The sequence below is a fragment of the Oncorhynchus nerka genome, linkage group LG11 (genome assembly GCF_034236695.1).
Source record: "Oncorhynchus nerka isolate Pitt River linkage group LG11, Oner_Uvic_2.0, whole genome shotgun sequence".
In the NCBI taxonomy this organism is placed as follows: Eukaryota; Metazoa; Chordata; class Actinopteri; order Salmoniformes; family Salmonidae; genus Oncorhynchus; species Oncorhynchus nerka.
Genome location: NC_088406.1, coordinates 60,952,544 through 60,970,619, shown reverse-complemented (window position 1 = coordinate 60,970,619; position 18,076 = coordinate 60,952,544). Strand labels below are relative to the sequence as shown.

Sequence of the window (18,076 nt, the reverse complement as noted above, 5' to 3'; positions counted from 1 at the left end):
ACAGTTTGTGGGCACACTTTGTCACTGTTATAGCGCAATTCATGTATTGTTTAGTGTTGTGATGTGTTGTGTTGTTAGTGGCTTGGCTGGCATGCATCCCACATTGTTTTTTTTGCCCCACCAAGATTTGCCACTACTGGTCTTGTGTAGTTTGTCCAAACCTAGCTACTGTACAAAGTACCTGATACAGTCAGTTAAGGTTTCGCTAGTTCCTCAGTTGAATCGTTAGGCTAGAACAAAAGCCTGCACCGACCATGGCCACCCTCCAGAAATGACATTAAAAAAAAATTTAAAGTGGTATTTTTTCCCATTTTATTTTGCTTGACATTGACAGACGTCATTGAACCATCAGCAGATACAAACAAAACGAAAGCGTCTTCTTGGCAATGCAAAGAACAGACAAATACGATAATCAATGGGTTCAAGGCTTTGATTCTGTCAACCCTTGTCCATTCAAAAGATAAATGACCTATCTTCTCTCTGGCTCTGAATGCAGTTAAGGTAAATACACCACGATACTTATTCAACTGGTCCAAACATTGTTTTCAGTCTGAACGTGACCTATCACTTTTATAATGCAATTTCACAGAGGTTTGCTAACGTCAGTTCATCACAGTTCACTTCACTCATTCACTTAGCAAAATCATCAGATGCAATTATAATTACCCATACGTTACCCTATGTTTACCCATATCATCCCGAAATTGTCCTGTGCAATGGTTTCGTCAATTCAAGTCAGTGTCTTTCACTTTGTTATATGCGTTTGCTCTGTTAAGACAACACACACCTCTGCCCAGCTGCATTGTGTTGAGCTGGATGGTCTGATACCCTAGAAAAGGGGTGTTTGTCTGTAGGTTATGGTCAAACGGAGGTTCATAGTGTCTCCATGTTGCTGCTGGTTGTAGGGGTTGAGCTGCTTGGAGTTGAGAGTGAGAATGCTCAAAGGGCACAGTGACCGGCTGCTGAAGAGCCCAGCCTATCATTGAGCAGTCAGTTTGACATCTTGCCACCTGTCCAGAAAGTGACTTTTCCATATCCACTCATTGTTCTGCATTTTGTCTTTTTTAACGCAGCTCCAAGAAATAACGTTCCATTCCACTTCACTTCAATTTCCATCCAATAAAACGAAACAAACACGACACAATCATTAAAGGTTTGATATCATATTTTGGAGCAATTTGTGCTTGGATCAAAGTGGGCCATTTCCAGACCAAATGAACTCGGCCCTTTGATCGATGTCCAAACAACTCTCTGCAGACAAATGTTCTTTTCAGGCCTGTTTGTTTGCTGGTCAAATGTTCCCATGATAACCCCATGTTCCGATCTTACGTTTTGTGGAATTTCCGCATTCCATTCCATGGTGCAAGTGGAAAAGAGCACGTTCCTTTTCCTTTGACCTCTTTCTGGCTTGCTACGGCAAACCCCAGCTAGGTGTTTTAAGGCGGAATTATATTGGTTATTCCCCATGTTGATACCCCAATTGCAACCATCAACCGCTTTCACTTGCAGCGACACTGCAAATGTCATTGAAGAAGGTTAAGCAATTTAATGACAGTAGCCACCCACATTAGCCACTCCCTTTGTCTGTCCCTCAAGAATCTAGATGTCTGTCTCCTTCAGGCCGTAGCACTCTGTGAGGTCATAGATCTGATAGCAGCTCTGCTCGGCGACATCGTTGTAAATCCCCATGGAAACCGTGTCTATCTCAGTCCTCGCCAGGGCGGGGGCCGCGACGCCTCCCTTCCCGCCCGGACCTCCCTTAATCTTATTTGACAGATTGTTCATCTTCTCTTTGAGCTGGAACGATGACTTTTGTAGCGGCGGGAACAGGCTCCACCCTCTAAAACTCAGTGAAGGTCCTTTAGATCCCTTGTAGTAGTGAGAGCTCCCGCACGACTCGTGGTTGAGGGTGTACTCCGGTTGGCAGTCTGTCACCCTGGCATTGCTGATACCCATAATATCCATTTCCCTGCCACCTATGCCCTGGTGGTGGGGTCCCTTGACGGCCGTGCGCCAGCGCTGGTTGTAGAAGCGCCGCAGGACCCGGCGGCGGCGGTGGCACTGGCAGCGGAGGAGGCGGGTGAAGGCGCGCTGGAACTCTTTGCTGGAGCACGGGTAGATGACAGGGTTAATGCAGCTGTTGAAGTAGCCCAGCCAGAAGATGACCTTAAAGACCATGTCAGATGGCTTCAGTGCCGGGAAGAAGGAGCCTGGGAGGGGACAGGGGAGAAAGGCGTTAAGATCTGTGATAATGTTTAAGATAACTTAGGCATTTTGATCTCTCTTCATTTATAAACTTGGACTTTTTGTGTGTAAGACAAGAATTGGCCTGACATGAGACATCTAGCTGGTTTTTCTATGCATCGCCAAGACCAAACGACAGCTTCTTCGGGTAAGGTTAAGTGGGAGGTGTGTGTTTCTCTGTTAACAACAGCTGGTGCGCAATCTCTAATGTTAAGAAAGTCTCTAGGTTTTGCTCACTTGAGTTAGAATACCTCATAATAAGCTGCAGACCAAACTATTTACCATTTGAGTTTTCATCTATATTTTTCGTAGCTGTCTATTTACTACCTCAAACCGATACTGGCACTAGGACTGCACTCAACAAGCTGTATAGGGCCAGTGATTTTAATGCAGGGAATCTGAAAAACAGTTTTATTTAATTTTCCTCACCATGTCACCTGTGCTACTAGAGGGGAAATGCTCTAGATTACCTTTATTCCACACACAGAAATGCATACAAAGCTCTCCATCGTCCTCCATTTGGCAATGGAGGATTTCTGCTTACAATGAAGTGGATGCTAAGCTGGAAGACGGTTTAGCTAGCACAGAGTGGAATATGTTCCGGGATTAAACAGTTTACCACATAAATCACTGACGTGCATCGACAACGTCATCCCCCATAGTGACCGTACGTACATACATATCCCAAGCAGAAGCCATGGCTTACAGGCAAAATCCACACTGAGCTAAAGGCTAGAGCTGCCACTTTCAAGGAGCAGGACACTAATCCGTATGCTTATAAGGAATCCCACTACAACCTCTGACAAGCCATCAAATAGACAAAATGTCAATACAGAACTAAGATCGAATCCTACTTCGCCGGTTCTGATTCTTGTCAGATGTGGCAGGGGTTGCAAACTATCATGGGTTACAAAGGGAAACCCAGCCGCTAGCTGCTCAGTGATGCAAGCCTACCAGACGAGCTAACTTCCTTCTATGCTCGCATAGAGACAAGCAACAGTGAACCATACTTGAGAGCACCAGCTGTTCCGGATGACAGTGTTATCTCGCTCTGTAGCCAATGTGAGTAAGACCTTTAAACAGGTTAACATTCACAAGGCCGCGGGGCCAGACAGATTACCGGGAGTATACTCAGAGCATGTGCTGACCAGCTGGCAAGTGTCTTCACTGACATTTTCAACCTCTCTCTGACCCAGTCTGTAATGCCTACATGTTTCAAGCAGACCAACATAGTCATGTGCCCAAGAACGCCAAGGAAACCTGTCTAAATTACTAAAGGCCTGTAGCACTCACATCTGTAGCCATGAAATTCTTTGAAAGCCTGGCCATGACCCACATCAACACCATCATCCCAGACACCATGGACCCACTTCAATTTGCATACAGCCCCAGCAGATCCAAAGATGACTCCATCTTTATTGCACTCCTCACTGCCCTTTCCAACCTGGACAAGAGGAACACCTACATGAGAAAGCTGTTCATTGACTATAGCTCAGCGTATTGCCCTCCAAGCTCATCGCTAAGCTCAGGAAACTGGGAATGAACACCTCCCTCTGCAACTTGATCCTAGACTTCCTGACGGGCCGCTCCCAGGTGGTGAAGGTGAGCAACAACACATCCACCACGCTGACCCTAAAAACGGGGGCCCCTCAGGAGTGCCTACAGAGTCCCCCTTTACTCCCTATTTACCCACAAAATGCGTGGCCGCGCACGACTCCAACACCATCATTGAGTTTGCTGACGACACAGTGGTGGTTGGCATGATCGCCGGCGGTGATGAGACAGTCTATATGGAGGAGGTCAGTGACCTGGCAGTGTGGTGCCAGGACAAAAACGCCTTCCTCAAAGTCACAGGGAAACGGCGGGCCGAGGACGCCCCCATTCACATCGACAGGGCTGTAGCGGAGTGGATCACGAGCTTCAAGTTCCTCGGTGTCCACTTCACTAAGGAATTATCATGTTTCCACACACACCAACACAGTCGAGAATAATCAAATAAAATCGTATTTGTCACATGAGCCCGGATACAACAGGTTTAGACCGTACAGTGAAATGCCTACTTACAAACCCTTAACCAACAATGCAGTTTTAAGAAAGTAAAATAAAGTAACACAATAAAATAACAATAACGAGGTTACAGTGTTTACAGGGGGTACCAGTAACGAGTCAATGTGTGGGGGTACAGGTTAGTCAATGTAATTGAGGTCATTTGTACAGTGGCTAGGCATAGATAATAAACAGCGAGAGTGCAGCAGAGTGAAAAAAGGGGGTCAATGCAAATAGTCCAGGTGGCCATTTGATTAATTGTTCAGCAGTCTTATGGCTTGGGAGTAGAAGCTGTTAGGGAGACTTTTGGACCTAGACTTGGCGTTCTAGTACCACTTGCCATGAAGTAGTAGAGAAAAACGTTTATGACTTGGGTGGCTGGAGTCTTTGACAAACTTGAGGGTCCTTCCTCTGACACCGCCTGGTAAAGAGGTCCTTGATGGCAGGAAGCTTGGCCCAGTGATGTACTGGGCCGTACGTGCTGTAGTCAATGAATAGCATTCTCACATATGTGTTTCTTTTGTCCAGGTTGGAAAGGGCAGTGTGGAGTTGAATAGAGATTGCATCATCTGTGGATCTGTTGGGGCGCTATGCAAATTGGAGTGGGTCTAGGGTTTCTGGGATGACGGTGCTGATATGATGCATGACCAGCCTCTCAAAGCAGTTCATGACTACAGACGTGAGTGCTACGGGTCGGTAGTCATTTAGGCAGATTACCTTAGTGTTCATGGGCACAGGGACTATGGTGGTCTGCTTGAAACATGTAGGTATTACAGACTAGGTCAGGGAGAGGTTGAAAATGTCTGTGAAGACACTTGCCAGTTGGTCCGGGTATGCTCTGAGTACACGCCCCATGACCTCTTTAAAGGTCTTACTAACAATGGCTACAGAGAGTGTGATCACAGAGTTGTCTGGAACAGCTGGTGCTGTCATGCATGCTTCAATGTTGCTTGCCTCGAAGCTAGCATAGAAGGTCATCTGGTCGACCTGTGTCACTGGGCAGCTTCCGGGTTTCCCTTTGTAATCCATAATAGTTTGCAAGAACTGCCACATCCGACATGCATCAGAGCCAGTGTAGTAGGATTAAATCTTAGTCCTGTATTGATGCTTTGCCTGTTTGATGGTTTGTCAGAGAGCATAGCAAAATCTCTTATAGGCGTCTGGATTAGTGTCCTGCTCCTTGAAAGTGGCAGTTCTAGCCTTTAGCTCGGTGCAGATGTTGCCTGTAATCCATGGCTTCTGCTTGGCATATTGTCACTGTGGGGATGACGTTATCTATGCACTTATTGATGAAGCCGGATAAATCCCACCATTGGATAAATCCCGGAACATATTCCAGTCTGTGCTAGCAAAACAGTTCTGTAGGATCCGTGTCATCTGACCACTTCCGTATTGGGCGAGTCACTGGTACTTCCTGCTTTAGTTTTTCCTTCTAAGCATGAATCAGGAGGATAGAATTATGGTCAGATTTGCCAAATGGTGGGGGAGCTTTGTACTCATCTCTGTGTGTGGAGTCAAGGTGGTCTAGATTTTTTCCCTCTGGTTGCACATGTAACATGCTGGTAGAAATGAGGTAAAACAGATTTAAGTCCCCGGCTACTAGGAACGCCGCTTCTGGAACTGCATTTTCTTGTTTACTTTTGGCCTTATACAGCTTGTTGACTGCGGTCTTGGTGCCAGCATCGGTTTGTGGGGGTAAATAGACAGCTACGAAGAATATAAATGAAAACTCTCTTGGTAGTGATGTTTCAGTGGAGAGGAATGCTTTGTACAGCCCCCACATCCCTAATCTCATCTCATCCCCGCCACGGTGTTGACCGGCCCTCCTTTCCCTCATCTCTCCTTGCCCTGGCTTGAGCCCTCTCCCTAGGGACCTGTGGGCAGTTTAGTTTAGATTGGAGCTGACGTGGCACACATGGACACACACACGTTTGTTTTTACTATCCTTGTGGGGAACAAACAATTGAATCCCATTCAAAGTCCAATTTTCCCTAACCCCTAACCCTGAACCAAACTCTAACGCTTAACCTTAACGGGAAATTTCACAATATTTTATTTCATATTCGTCATCTCCAGCACCACCCCAACATCAACATATGTGAAAATGGCTCTTTTCTATGTTTTGTACTAAAACATATAGAGGAAGATAAGTGTTTACAATGACATCATCAACCAATTAGTAGGCAATTAATTAGTAGGCAATGCCTACTCATAATTGGTTAAAATTACATAAGACAAACCGATGTCATTGGAAATACTTGCCTCGATCTTATTTTACTACAAAACATAGAAACGCCCCATTTTAACATATGTTGATGTTGCGGGGGTTAAAATGTCCTTTAAACCTTAACACCAAACCCCTAACCTTAAATCCAAATTCTAGTTCTAACCCTAACCAGGGGTGAAAGTTGACCGTCTATATGTGCACACTCTTGCATGTTTTTTTATACACCAAATCATCTAATTTCATATAGAATCCCTATTAATTCAAAAGGATCTCTGTGGGCCTAGTCAACATGTATTGCCTTTTATTGTGGCATAAACACAACCAGTCATGGTTTCATATGATTGTCAAATAATCGCTTCAAATGGCTCCTTTTCTAGGCTACCCGCGCGCGCACGTTCATCCACTCGCAACATATTACCAGCCTCATAAACAGTGGGGGGGCTGAACATGTCTGTGGAGACACTTGACAGTTGGTCAGCACATGCTCGCAGTACACATCCTGGTAATCCATCTGGTCCTGCGGCCTTGTGAATTTTGACCTGTTTAAAGGTCTTATTCATATTGGCTGCGAAGAGCGTGATCACACAGTCTTCCGCAACAGCTGGTGCTTTCATGCATGTTTCAGTGTTATTTGCCTCGAAGCGAGCATATAAGTAGTTTAGCTCGTCTGGTAGGCTTGTGTCACTGTGCAGCTCTCAGATGTGATTCCTTTGTAGTCTAGTTTGCAATGGTTTGCAAGCCCTGCCACATTCAACGAGCGTCAGAGCCGGTGTAGTACATTTCGATCTTAGTCCTGTATGGAAGCTTTGCCTGTTTGATGTTTTGTCCGAGGGCATAGCGGGATTTCTTATACGCTTCCGGGATAGAGTCCCGCTCCTTTAAAGTGACAGCTCTAGCCTTTAGCTCAGTGCACATGTTGCCTGTAATCCATGGCTTCTGGTTGGGATATGTACAGTATGTGTGGTCACTGTGGGGACGACGTCATCAATGCACTTATTGATGAAGCCAATGACTGATGTGGTGTACTCCACAATGCAATCGGAAGAATCCCGGAACACATTCCAGTCTGTGCTAGCAAAACAGTCTGTAGCTTAGCATCTGCTTCATCTGACAATTTTTTTATTGATCTTGTCACTGGTGCTTCCTGCTTAAATTTTTGCTTGAAAGCAGTGTCATGAAAGCAGTGTCATATCACTTAATCTGGCATAGCCAAAGACACGACAGCAGGAATCAGGAGGATAGAATTATATTCAGATTTGCCAAATGGAGGGTGAGGAAAAGCTTTGTATGCATCTCTGTGTGTGGAGTAAAGGTGGTCCAGAGTGTTTTTTCCCTCTGGTTGCACATTTAACATGTTGATAGAAATTTGGTAAAACGGATTTCAATTTCCCTGCATTAAAGTCCCTGGCTACTAGGAGTGCCGCCTCTGGGTGGGCGTTTTCTTATTTGCTTATGGCAGAATACAGCTCATTCAATGCTGTCTTAAATGCCAGCCTCAGTCTGTGGTGGTATGTAAAAACAGCTACGAAAAATACAGATGAAAAATCTCTAGGTAGATAGTGTGATCTACAGCTTATCATGAGATACTCTACCTCAGGCAAGCAATAGCTCGAGACTTCCTTAGATATCGTGCACCAGCTGTTATTTACAAAAATACATCATCCGCCACACCTTGTCTTATCAGAAGCCACTGTTCTATCTTGCCGGTCCGCATATAATCAGCCCACTGTATGTTGATATTGTCGTCGTTCAGCCACGACTCCCTGAAGCATAACATATTACAGTTCTGAATGTCCCGTTGGTAGTTTAATATTCCGTGTAGGTCATCGGTTTTATTCTCCAAAGATTGTGCGTTTGCTAGCAGAATGGACGGAAGTGGGGGTTTATTCGATCGCCTATGAATTCTCAGAAGGCTGCCCGCTCTCTGGCCCCTTTTTCTCCACCTCCTCTTCACGCAAATCACGGGGATCTGGGCCTGTTCCCCAGAAAGCAGTATATAATTTGCTTCCTACTCGTCAGACTCGTTAAAGGGCAAAAAAAGATTCTGCAAATCCATGTTGAGTTATCGCAGTCCTGATGTCCAGAAGTTCTTTTCGGTTATAAGTAGCAGCAACATTATGTACAAAATAAGTTACAAAATAAGTTACAAACAACGCAAATAAACAAACAAATGAACACAATCGGTTGGGGATACGTAAGACGTCAGCCTTCCTCTCCGGCGCCGTTGTTAAATTGTGTTTTACCGGTACGGCATACCCACACTATTTATTTTGCTGGGACGCTGTACCGGACCATACCGCCTTACTTTTACCCCTGACCCTAACCCTAAATATAACCCTAAATTTACATTACATTTACATTACATTTAAGTCATTTAGCAGACGCTCTTATCCAGAGCGACTTACAAATTGGTGCATTCACCTTAAGACATCCAGTGGAACAGCCACTTTACAATAGTGCATCTAAATATTTTAAGGGGGGTGAGAAGGATTACTTTATCCTATCCTAGGTATTCCTGAAAGAGGTGGGGTTTCAGGTGTCTCCGGAAGGTGGTGATTGACTCCGCTGTCCTAAATCTAACCCCTAAGCCTAAAATAGCCTTTTTACTTGTGGGGACAGGTGAAATGTTGTCCAAATGTTACTTGTTTTACTATCCTCATGAAGAAAACACACACACACCCTCAGACACGTGAGTTGCTCCGGCTTCACAGGCACAATATCAGTAGCAAAGCTATAAATAACGAAAGAGAGGGATACTTGCAAGTGGAGAGGAAGGGAGGTAGCGCAGTGAGGGAGGAGAGGAGAGGTTATTATCACCCATCGTCTTCCACTGGAGTAGCTTTAACAACCTGACATAGGGTCACAACAGGCACCGTCTCTTGGCCAGCATGGCGGTAATTTGTGGGTAATCAGGCCTCCTTTGGACAAGATGGGTGTGTGTGTGTGTGTGTGTGTGTGTGTGTGTGTGTGTGTGTGTGTGTGTGTGTGTGTGTGTGTGTGTGTGTGCAATGGGTAATTGGTGTGTTTGCATGTGCTTGTGTGTAATGGGTAATTGGTGTGTTTGCATGTGCTTGTGTGTAATGGGTAATTGCTGTGCTAGTGTTCCTCTGAGGAATCCACCACCACCAAGCAGGATGTTTGGGGCATTACTGAACATAAATATTCCTTTAAAGAACCAGAAGACCCCCTGTGACCCCCTGTGTAGGATCTGACTGATGACACCATTATAGACTACTGTACTGTTGTTGGGTGTATGAGGCCCATTAGGCTACTACTGTACTGTTGTTAGAGATGGCCCTACAAGGGGCCCCACAGGAAGCCACGGTATCATTAGGTGGGTGATGTAGACAGAGTGAAAGTAACTGGTGGTTCATTGTTTGAGGCGTGCTGGGTTTTTCCTCCTTGTTAGTGTTGTGTACTTTATGTAGAAGGCTGATGATGAAACAAAGACACAATTATCAGTGTGTTGTATACAGTACATCCTCTTTTCTGCCGTTTTGGGGAAACATACAATAGTTCGAAGACTATTTCAAATCTTTCAAATCTATTACTTGCTGTTATTGAGCTTGCCCGGTGCAATGGAACCAATGAAAAAGTCCCTAAAGTGTGCCCATCTGGCACTCCAGGCAGATTCAAAGAGAACGTTCAACGTATTTGAAAAGATTTCAGGCCCAGGTCTGTTGTGTATACAGTACACACAGATGCATTATTCACATTCGCATGCACACACTATTAACTTTGCCGCAGGGGGTACGTATCATCTAAACAACGCTACACCCTCCTTCCCCTAGTCTGCCCTCAACTGCCCAGTTTGAGATTGGCTTTCATCTGGTGTGGAGCTAGCAATCGTGTTTCAAGAATGAGTCACGCCAATTTACATCTGCCAGAAGGAGAGCTTTATGTCCTTTTGGTCCTGTTCTTCCCAAAGGGTTTCACTGCTAACTAGTTCAACACAACAACACAGCATTAAAATGAACTATCAGACACAACGCATCATGGAAAAAGTCGTTGTGTATTGATTCTAATTGGCAAAATGACAACTGTGAGCGATGACTTCCGATTGTAGTCACAAGTCATATGCTGCTTAGGAAGTGCCTGGGTTGAATTGGCTTGTTGCCTTGACACATCGCCGCTGTTGCCATGACCACATCAGCAGCGGGAGATGATTAACTACTTTATAGTACTTTAGCTGCTTTTAGGAGATGGTGGAGTCTCTTTTATGTGGAGCTTCTCTGTCGATAAGATGTTTTGTTTTAGTCTTTTGTGAGGATACGGTTTTGAAAAGTTCAAACCGTTTAAAAGAGTTCACAGAGTCCCAGCCCTACAGTGCCTTCAGAAAGTAGTCATACTCCTTGACTTATTGCACATTTTGTCTTTCAATCTGAATTCAAAATGTATTAAATATTATAATTTTTTTGCCCATCTACACACAATACTGCATAATGACAAAGTGAAAGCGCATTTATTGAAAATGAAATACAGAAATATCTCATTTGCATAAGTATTCACACCCCTGAGTCAATACATATTAGAATCCGCTTTGGCAGAGCTTTGCACACCTGGATTGTAGAAAATCTGGTTTCTAGGTATGTCCAAACTTTTGACTGGTATTTTACCTCAACTGGTACAGTGTGCCATCCAGCCCTGGAGTTTCCCTGGACTTGGAGGCTTTAATTTCATCTAGAAGTTCCTCCTCTGTAATTAGGCATCAGTGAGTCTTTCTGTATAGCTGTTAATTTTTCACTATTCATAAAAATAAAAAAATCCTTTCAATTAACTTCAGTTAGTGGAGATGGAGGAACTTAAATAAAAACATATGCTTAAAGTAAGTTGCTTCCTCTTTCAAAATATAGTTTGGTGAATCATAAATGACTCCGTCATTTGTCAATTATTTCAAAGATTTTTCAAGCTCTGTCAAGTTGGTTGTTGATCATTGCTAGACAGCCATTTTCAAGCTTTGACATAGATTTTCAAGCCCATCTAAGTCAAAACTGTAACTAGGCCACTCAGGAACATTCAAAGTCGTCTTGGGAAGCAACTCCAGTGTATATTTGGCATCGTGTTTTAGGTTATTGTCCTGCTGAAAGGTGAATTTGAATGTACTTTATTGCCTTATTGCAAACAGGATGCATGTTTTGAAATACTTTTATTCTGTACAGGCTTCCTTCTTTTCAATCTGTCAGTTAGTGTAGTGGAGTAACTACAATGTTGTTGATCTATCCTCCGTTTTCTCTTATCACAGCCATTAAACTGTAACTGTTTTAAAATCATTTTGTAATCCCTGAGCGGTTTTCCTTCCTCCAACAGAGTTAGGAAGAATCCCTGTATCTTTGTAGTGACTGGGTGTATTGATACACCATCCAAAGTGTATTTAATAACTTCACTATGCTCAAAGGGATGTATTCAAAGTCTGCTTTTTTAGTTTTTTTTACCCATCTACGAATAGGCACCTTCCTTTGCTAGGCATTGGATAACCTCCCTGGTCTTTGTGGTTGAATCTGTATATGAAATTCACTGCTCAACTGATGGACCTTACAGATAATTGTATGTGTCGGGGTACAGAGATGAGGTAGTCATTCAAAAAATCATGTTCAACACTGTTATTGCACACAGAGTGAGTCCATGCAATTTATCTAACTTGTTAAGCAAATGTTTACAACTGAATTTATTTAAGCTTGCCACAGCAAAGAGGTTGTATACTTACTGACTCAAGACATTTCTAAAAATATAATTCCACCTGGACATTATGGGGTAAAATGTGTCGGCCAGTGACAAAAGTAACCGCAGTTGAATCCATTTTAAATTCAGGCAGTAACACAGTAAAATGCAGAAAAAGTCAAGGGTGTGAATACTTTCTGAAGGCACTGTATACATCAATTAAAGCGACAAGTTGAATGCTTTGAAAAATGCAGGTTATGAGGAGCTGATGACGTCTTAGTGGTAATATTCCTACTTCCAGGAGAATCTCTGTAACACTTAGAGCCAGCAGATATAATGTGTTATGATACAGTTATAATGCATTGTAAGACTTATAATGGCTCATACAGTACATGCGTATAAAAAGTTATAAAGCATTATAACAGCAGGCTTTAAGATAAGTGTTACCGGATACTACTCTGCATGTCAGCCATTTCTAATATGCAAATGAGCTGCCTGTCAATCAACTGTGGTGTAGTGTTGGGGGAGAGGATTACTTCATTGAAGACGACACTCAAAGTAAAGGTCATTGTTCTATGAATCCATGCTTTGTAATTGAAACCTTGAGTGGAGAGGGCTACAAAGGACTGTGCAGTGTTGTGTGAGTGTTGTGCAAGCTTTGACAGGCACCACTCACTAGGGGTGAGTCACCTACAGGTCTGGCTGAGCCATATGATACTTAGATACTTTCAATACAAGATTGTTGTTTTTTAGGGGTTGATCAGCTTTAATATTGCAGATAGATTGTAGCTTCCATCAATGTAATTGTCTGCATCACTTCCAATCCCCAATATATTTTTTTGCAAATATACATAAATACACATACACATACATATACACATACATATACACATACATACATACATACATACATACATACATACATACATATATAAATAAATACATTTACACATACATTCATACATATAAATACATATACAGTACATACATATATGTACATATCTTAAAAATATATATATTTCCTTTATTACCCTCCAACCCCAGTGAACAACAATGCTTAGACATGCATTTCCAGCTTATACATACTATATACATTTTATGGATAAAGTCCATTTTACAATAGTTCTACTTTGTTTGTTTTCCTTCCTCTACCCTCAACCTCTCCCATTCTATTTCTGATGTCCATCCAGTTTGATTTCTGTTTGCCATATCTTTCAAACTGTGCTCTTTCAAAAAAGTTCTTCACCTATATACGTTTTACGAGCACAGTATGTTTTATATTAGTTACCTTGTTGTTATTAGTTGTTCCAACCTTCAGCTCCATTCAACCCCTACCATCTATCTCTTAACACCATCCATATTGGATTTCTATTTGACATATATTTTTCAACTGTGCTGTGATGTTTCGCAAACGTCCTGAACCTTTCTATCCTCATTTCTCTAGAGAATGTAAATTGAAAATATTTTATTTTGTTAAAATTATTCCTATATTATTGATCGATTGACTATGACTTTTCAGAAAGCCCAGTAGTGCTATCTGCAGGGTTAGCTCCAGGTAAATGTTGCAATTCTTCAGCCATTCCTGGACCTGTGACCAAAAACAAGCTACGTATGGACAGTACTAAAACAAATGATCTGTAGAGCTGGAAAGGTTGTATCCCCATATAAATAACATTCTATTGGTTGCAAGAATTTTGTACAACAATTTAAATTGAGTTTAAATTGTTGAATCCGGCGTCGTTTTGCATATCAGTTCATACACCATGTGCCAGGGGGAGATGTTTAGTCCCAGGGTCCTTAGCTATGGTGTTGAACGCTGAGCTGTAGTCAATGCAGAGAATTCTCACATAGGTGTTCCTTTTGTCCAGGTGGAAAAGGGCAGTGTGGAGTGCAATAGATTGATTCATCTGTGGATCTGTTGGGGCGGTATGCAAATTGGAGTGGGTCTAGGGTTACTGGGATAATGGTGTTGATGTGGGCCATGACCAGTCTTTCAAAACACTTCATGGCTACAGATGTGAGTGCTACGGGTCGGTAGTCATTTAGCTAGGTTACCTTAGTGTTCTTTGGCACAGGGACTGTGGTGGTCTGCTTGAAACACGTAGGTATTATAGACTCAGACAGGGAGAGGTTGAAAATGTCAGTGAAGACACTTGACCGTTGGTCAGCGCATGCTCGGAATACACGTCCTGTTAATGCGTCTGGCCCTGCGGCCTTGTGAATGTTGACCTGTTTAATACATTTTTTGAAGTTCATAACTGTGCACTCTCCTCAAACAATAGCATGGTCTTCTATCACTGTAATAGCTACTGTAAATTGGACAGTGCAGTTAGATTAACAAGAATTTAAGCTTTCTGCCCATATCAGATAGGTCTATGTCCTGGGAAATGTTCTTGTTATCTACAACCTCATGCTAATCACATTAGCCTACCGTCCCGCGGGGGGACCGATCCTGTAGAGGTCAAAGGTCTTACTCACATCGGCTACGAAGAGCATGATCACACAGTCGTCCGGACAAAACCCCACCAGTCCTATTTCTGATAGAATTTATGAAGATTATACCTTTTTTTATTCCATTTTTTATCAATTAGTATATTTGATTTTAACCACAATATTTGTTGTAGTATTTGTTCTGTCTTTTCTGGTGGATTAAATTGAAATTGCAACCAACTTTCTGTCTTGTTTTTAAAATAGCAATATTTGGGAGATTAATTCCTTTTCAAATAACGGAATGTAAAAGGGCCTTTCTTGAACATAGGGTGAGACATTCTTACTAATTTGCGAGAGAACCAGTTTGGGTTTTAAGTATAACTTTTGTATGACTGAAGCCTTTAGTGAGAGGTCTAATTCTGTAATATTTTATCATTTCTGCCCTCCGAATTCATATTCATTATATAAATAGGCCCGTTTAATTTTGTCTGGCTTGCCATTGCAAATAAAATTGAATATTTTTTTCTCATATAATTTTTAAAAACGGTTTGCTAGTTTTAGGCAAGACCTTTAGCAAATAGGTAAACTGGGATATGACTAAAAAGTTAATCAGGGTGATTTTTACACACATATAAAGGTATTTACCTTTCCATGGTAGCCATGGTAGCCATGATAGCCATGGTAGCCATGGTAGCCATGGTAGCCATGATAGTTTATGGTATCTTATTTATTTTTTCTAACTTTCTATTAAAATGTATTGGAGTGAGATTATTTATTTATTTCTGGATATGTATACCGGGTATATCCACATCACCATCAGACCATTTTATTGGTAAACTACATGGCAATGTAAAAGTTGTATTTTTTAGTGATCCAATACATAATATAGTACACTTCTCATAATTTGGTAATCCAGAGAAAATAGAACAATTAACTAGATCCTCTATGAGGCTGTGGAGGAATCCACATTTTGTATTTAAAATAATACATGAATCATCAGCATACAATGATACCTTTGTTTTTAAGCCCTGTATTTCTAAATCCCTTGATATTATTGTTGGATCTGATTTTAATAGCTAACATTTCGATGGCCATAAAAAAAGAAAGAATCCTCCATTTGCAGCAATTGCAGCCTTGCAGACATTTGGCATTCTATTTGTCAATTTGTTGAGGGATTCTGAAGTGATTTCACCCCATGCTTCCTGAAGCACCTCCCACAATTTGGATTGGCTTGATGGGCACTTCTACATACCACAAGGTCAAGCTGCTCCCACAACAGCTCAATAGGGTTGAGATCCGGTGACTGTGCTGGCCACTCCATTATAGACAGAATACCAGCTGACTGCATCTTCCCTAAATAGGTATTGCATAGTTTGGAGCTGTGCTTTGGGTCATTGTCCTGTTGTAGGAGGAAATTGGCTCCAATTAAGCACCGTACACAGGGTATGGCATGGCGTTGCAAAATGGAGTGATAGCCTTCCTTCTTCAAGATCCCCTTTACCCTGTACAAATCTCCCACTCTACCACCACCAAAGCACCCCCAGAACTTCACATTGCCTCCACCATGCTTGAAAGATGTTGTCAAGAAACTCCTTCAGCATCTTAATTTTTTCTGCGTCTCACGAATGTTCTTCTGTGTGATCCGAACATAACATCCATAACACTTTTTTCCAATCTTCCTCTGTCCAGTATCTGTGTTCTTTTGCCCATCTTAACGTTTTCTTTTTATTGGCCAGTCTGAGATATGGCTTTTTCTTTGCAACTCTGCCTAGAAGGCCAGCATCCCGAAGTCGCCTCTTCACTGTTGACGTTGTGACTGGTGTTTTGCAGGTACTATTTAATGAAGCTGCCAGTTGAGGACTTGTGAGGCATCTGTTTCTCAAACTAGACACTCTAATGTACTTGTCTTCTTGCTCAGTTGTGCACCGGGGCCTCCCTTTCCTCTTTCTATTCTGGTTAGAGCCAGTTTGCGCTGTTCTGGGAAGGGAGTAGTACACAGTGTTGTACGAGATTTTCAGTTTCTTGGAAATTTCTCTCATGGAAAAGCCTTCATTTCTCAGAAAAATAATAGACTGATGAGTTTCAGAAGAAAGTTATTTATTTCTGGTCATTTTGAGCCTGTAATCAAACCCACAAATGCTGATGCTCCAGATACTCCAATAGTCTAAAGAAGGCCAGTTTTATTGCTTCTTTAATCAGGACAACAGTTTTCAGCTGTGCTAACCTAATTGTAAAAGGGTTTTCTAATGATCAATTAGCATTTTTAAATGATAAACTTGGATTAGCTAACACAACGTGCCATTGGAACACAGGAGTGATGGTTGCTGATAATGGGCCTTTGTACACCTATGTAGGTATTCCATAAAAAATCTTACATTTCCAGCTACAATAGTCATGTAGAACATTAACAATGTCAATTTTATATTATTTTAATGGACAAAACATTTGCTTTTCTTTCAAAAACAAGGAAATGTCAAAATGACTCCAAACTTTTGAACGGTAGTGTATATTTAAACTTCAGTCGTACTTTATCAAAAGCTTTTTCAAAGTCAAAGCGGATTTGCTGTACCTATGTTAAGTCACAAAAAAATGCAGGTATACCTTTCTCTGTCCTAGTTAAAAGTTAAAAGTTAGCATCCAACAGGCTTTAGTTACATTTCCAACATCCTCACCCACGTGGAAACTCAGTAAGAGTAATGTATATGCCAATTATCTGATGGTCCAACCGCATTCTATCCCCTATCAACACTTTTTTAAAACGTTTTGTGCCAACGAGAATGACATGAGAAAGAAGCCAAGACGACTACCTTGATTGAGCCTCCTGCCATGCGTTTCTCACTAATATCCTGTATTTACTTACACCTTCTGTAAGCCTTTATAGGGTATGCGTTTTCAAGAGAGCATTACAAGTATAGTTCAACCCCAGACGCAGAAACCAATGTGTCATTTCGTCATTTGGATGAAGGATCCCTTTAAGTCTGCCTTAGGTTGTGTTCAAGGTGAGTTATACGATGCTTGGTCCAGAATACTGACTTTGGATGTCCTATAGAGATGTGGCTGAGAAAAGCACAGGAGGACATGGTGGGACCCACTCTGATTCAACATTCTCTTTTCACTCTGATGGTTTCTGGCAATAGTGGCCCATTATGAATCGGAGTGAACGGATCAGTGCAACGGAGAAAGGAGTTGATTGCAAAAGTGCTTAGAAGTGCTAAGAAGCATCCTTCTCTGTACAAACGGACAGATATCCTCTTAAGTGTAACCATACAAAAAATGTGGCCGTACAAAAAAAATGTACGTAAGAATCATTGTTATTGCGTCTGATAGGCCTACAGCAGGTTGAAAATTGGACCAACATTGAACACTATATATATAGCCAAGGGGGAAGGGTAAAACTATGCTTACAGAGGTCGTCTATTGGTGGACACAACCTGCTAAATTGGACAAGCCCTCACAATCTGTCTTCTTTCA

General features: G+C 42.1%; 1 protein-coding gene across 1 annotated transcript in view; it reads right to left on the bottom strand.

Moving 5' to 3' along the window:
• Positions 1–288: 288 nt before the first annotated feature.
• LOC115137264 (alpha-1D adrenergic receptor-like) overlaps positions 289–18,076 on the bottom strand; it is a 29,266-nt gene continuing 11,478 nt past the window's right edge. Inside the window, exon 2 of the mRNA XM_029673472.2 lies at positions 289–2,210. Coding sequence (XP_029529332.1) covers positions 1,600–2,210 — 611 coding nt within the window. The 3' untranslated portion in view covers positions 289–1,599. The remainder of the gene's footprint in view (positions 2,211–18,076) is intronic.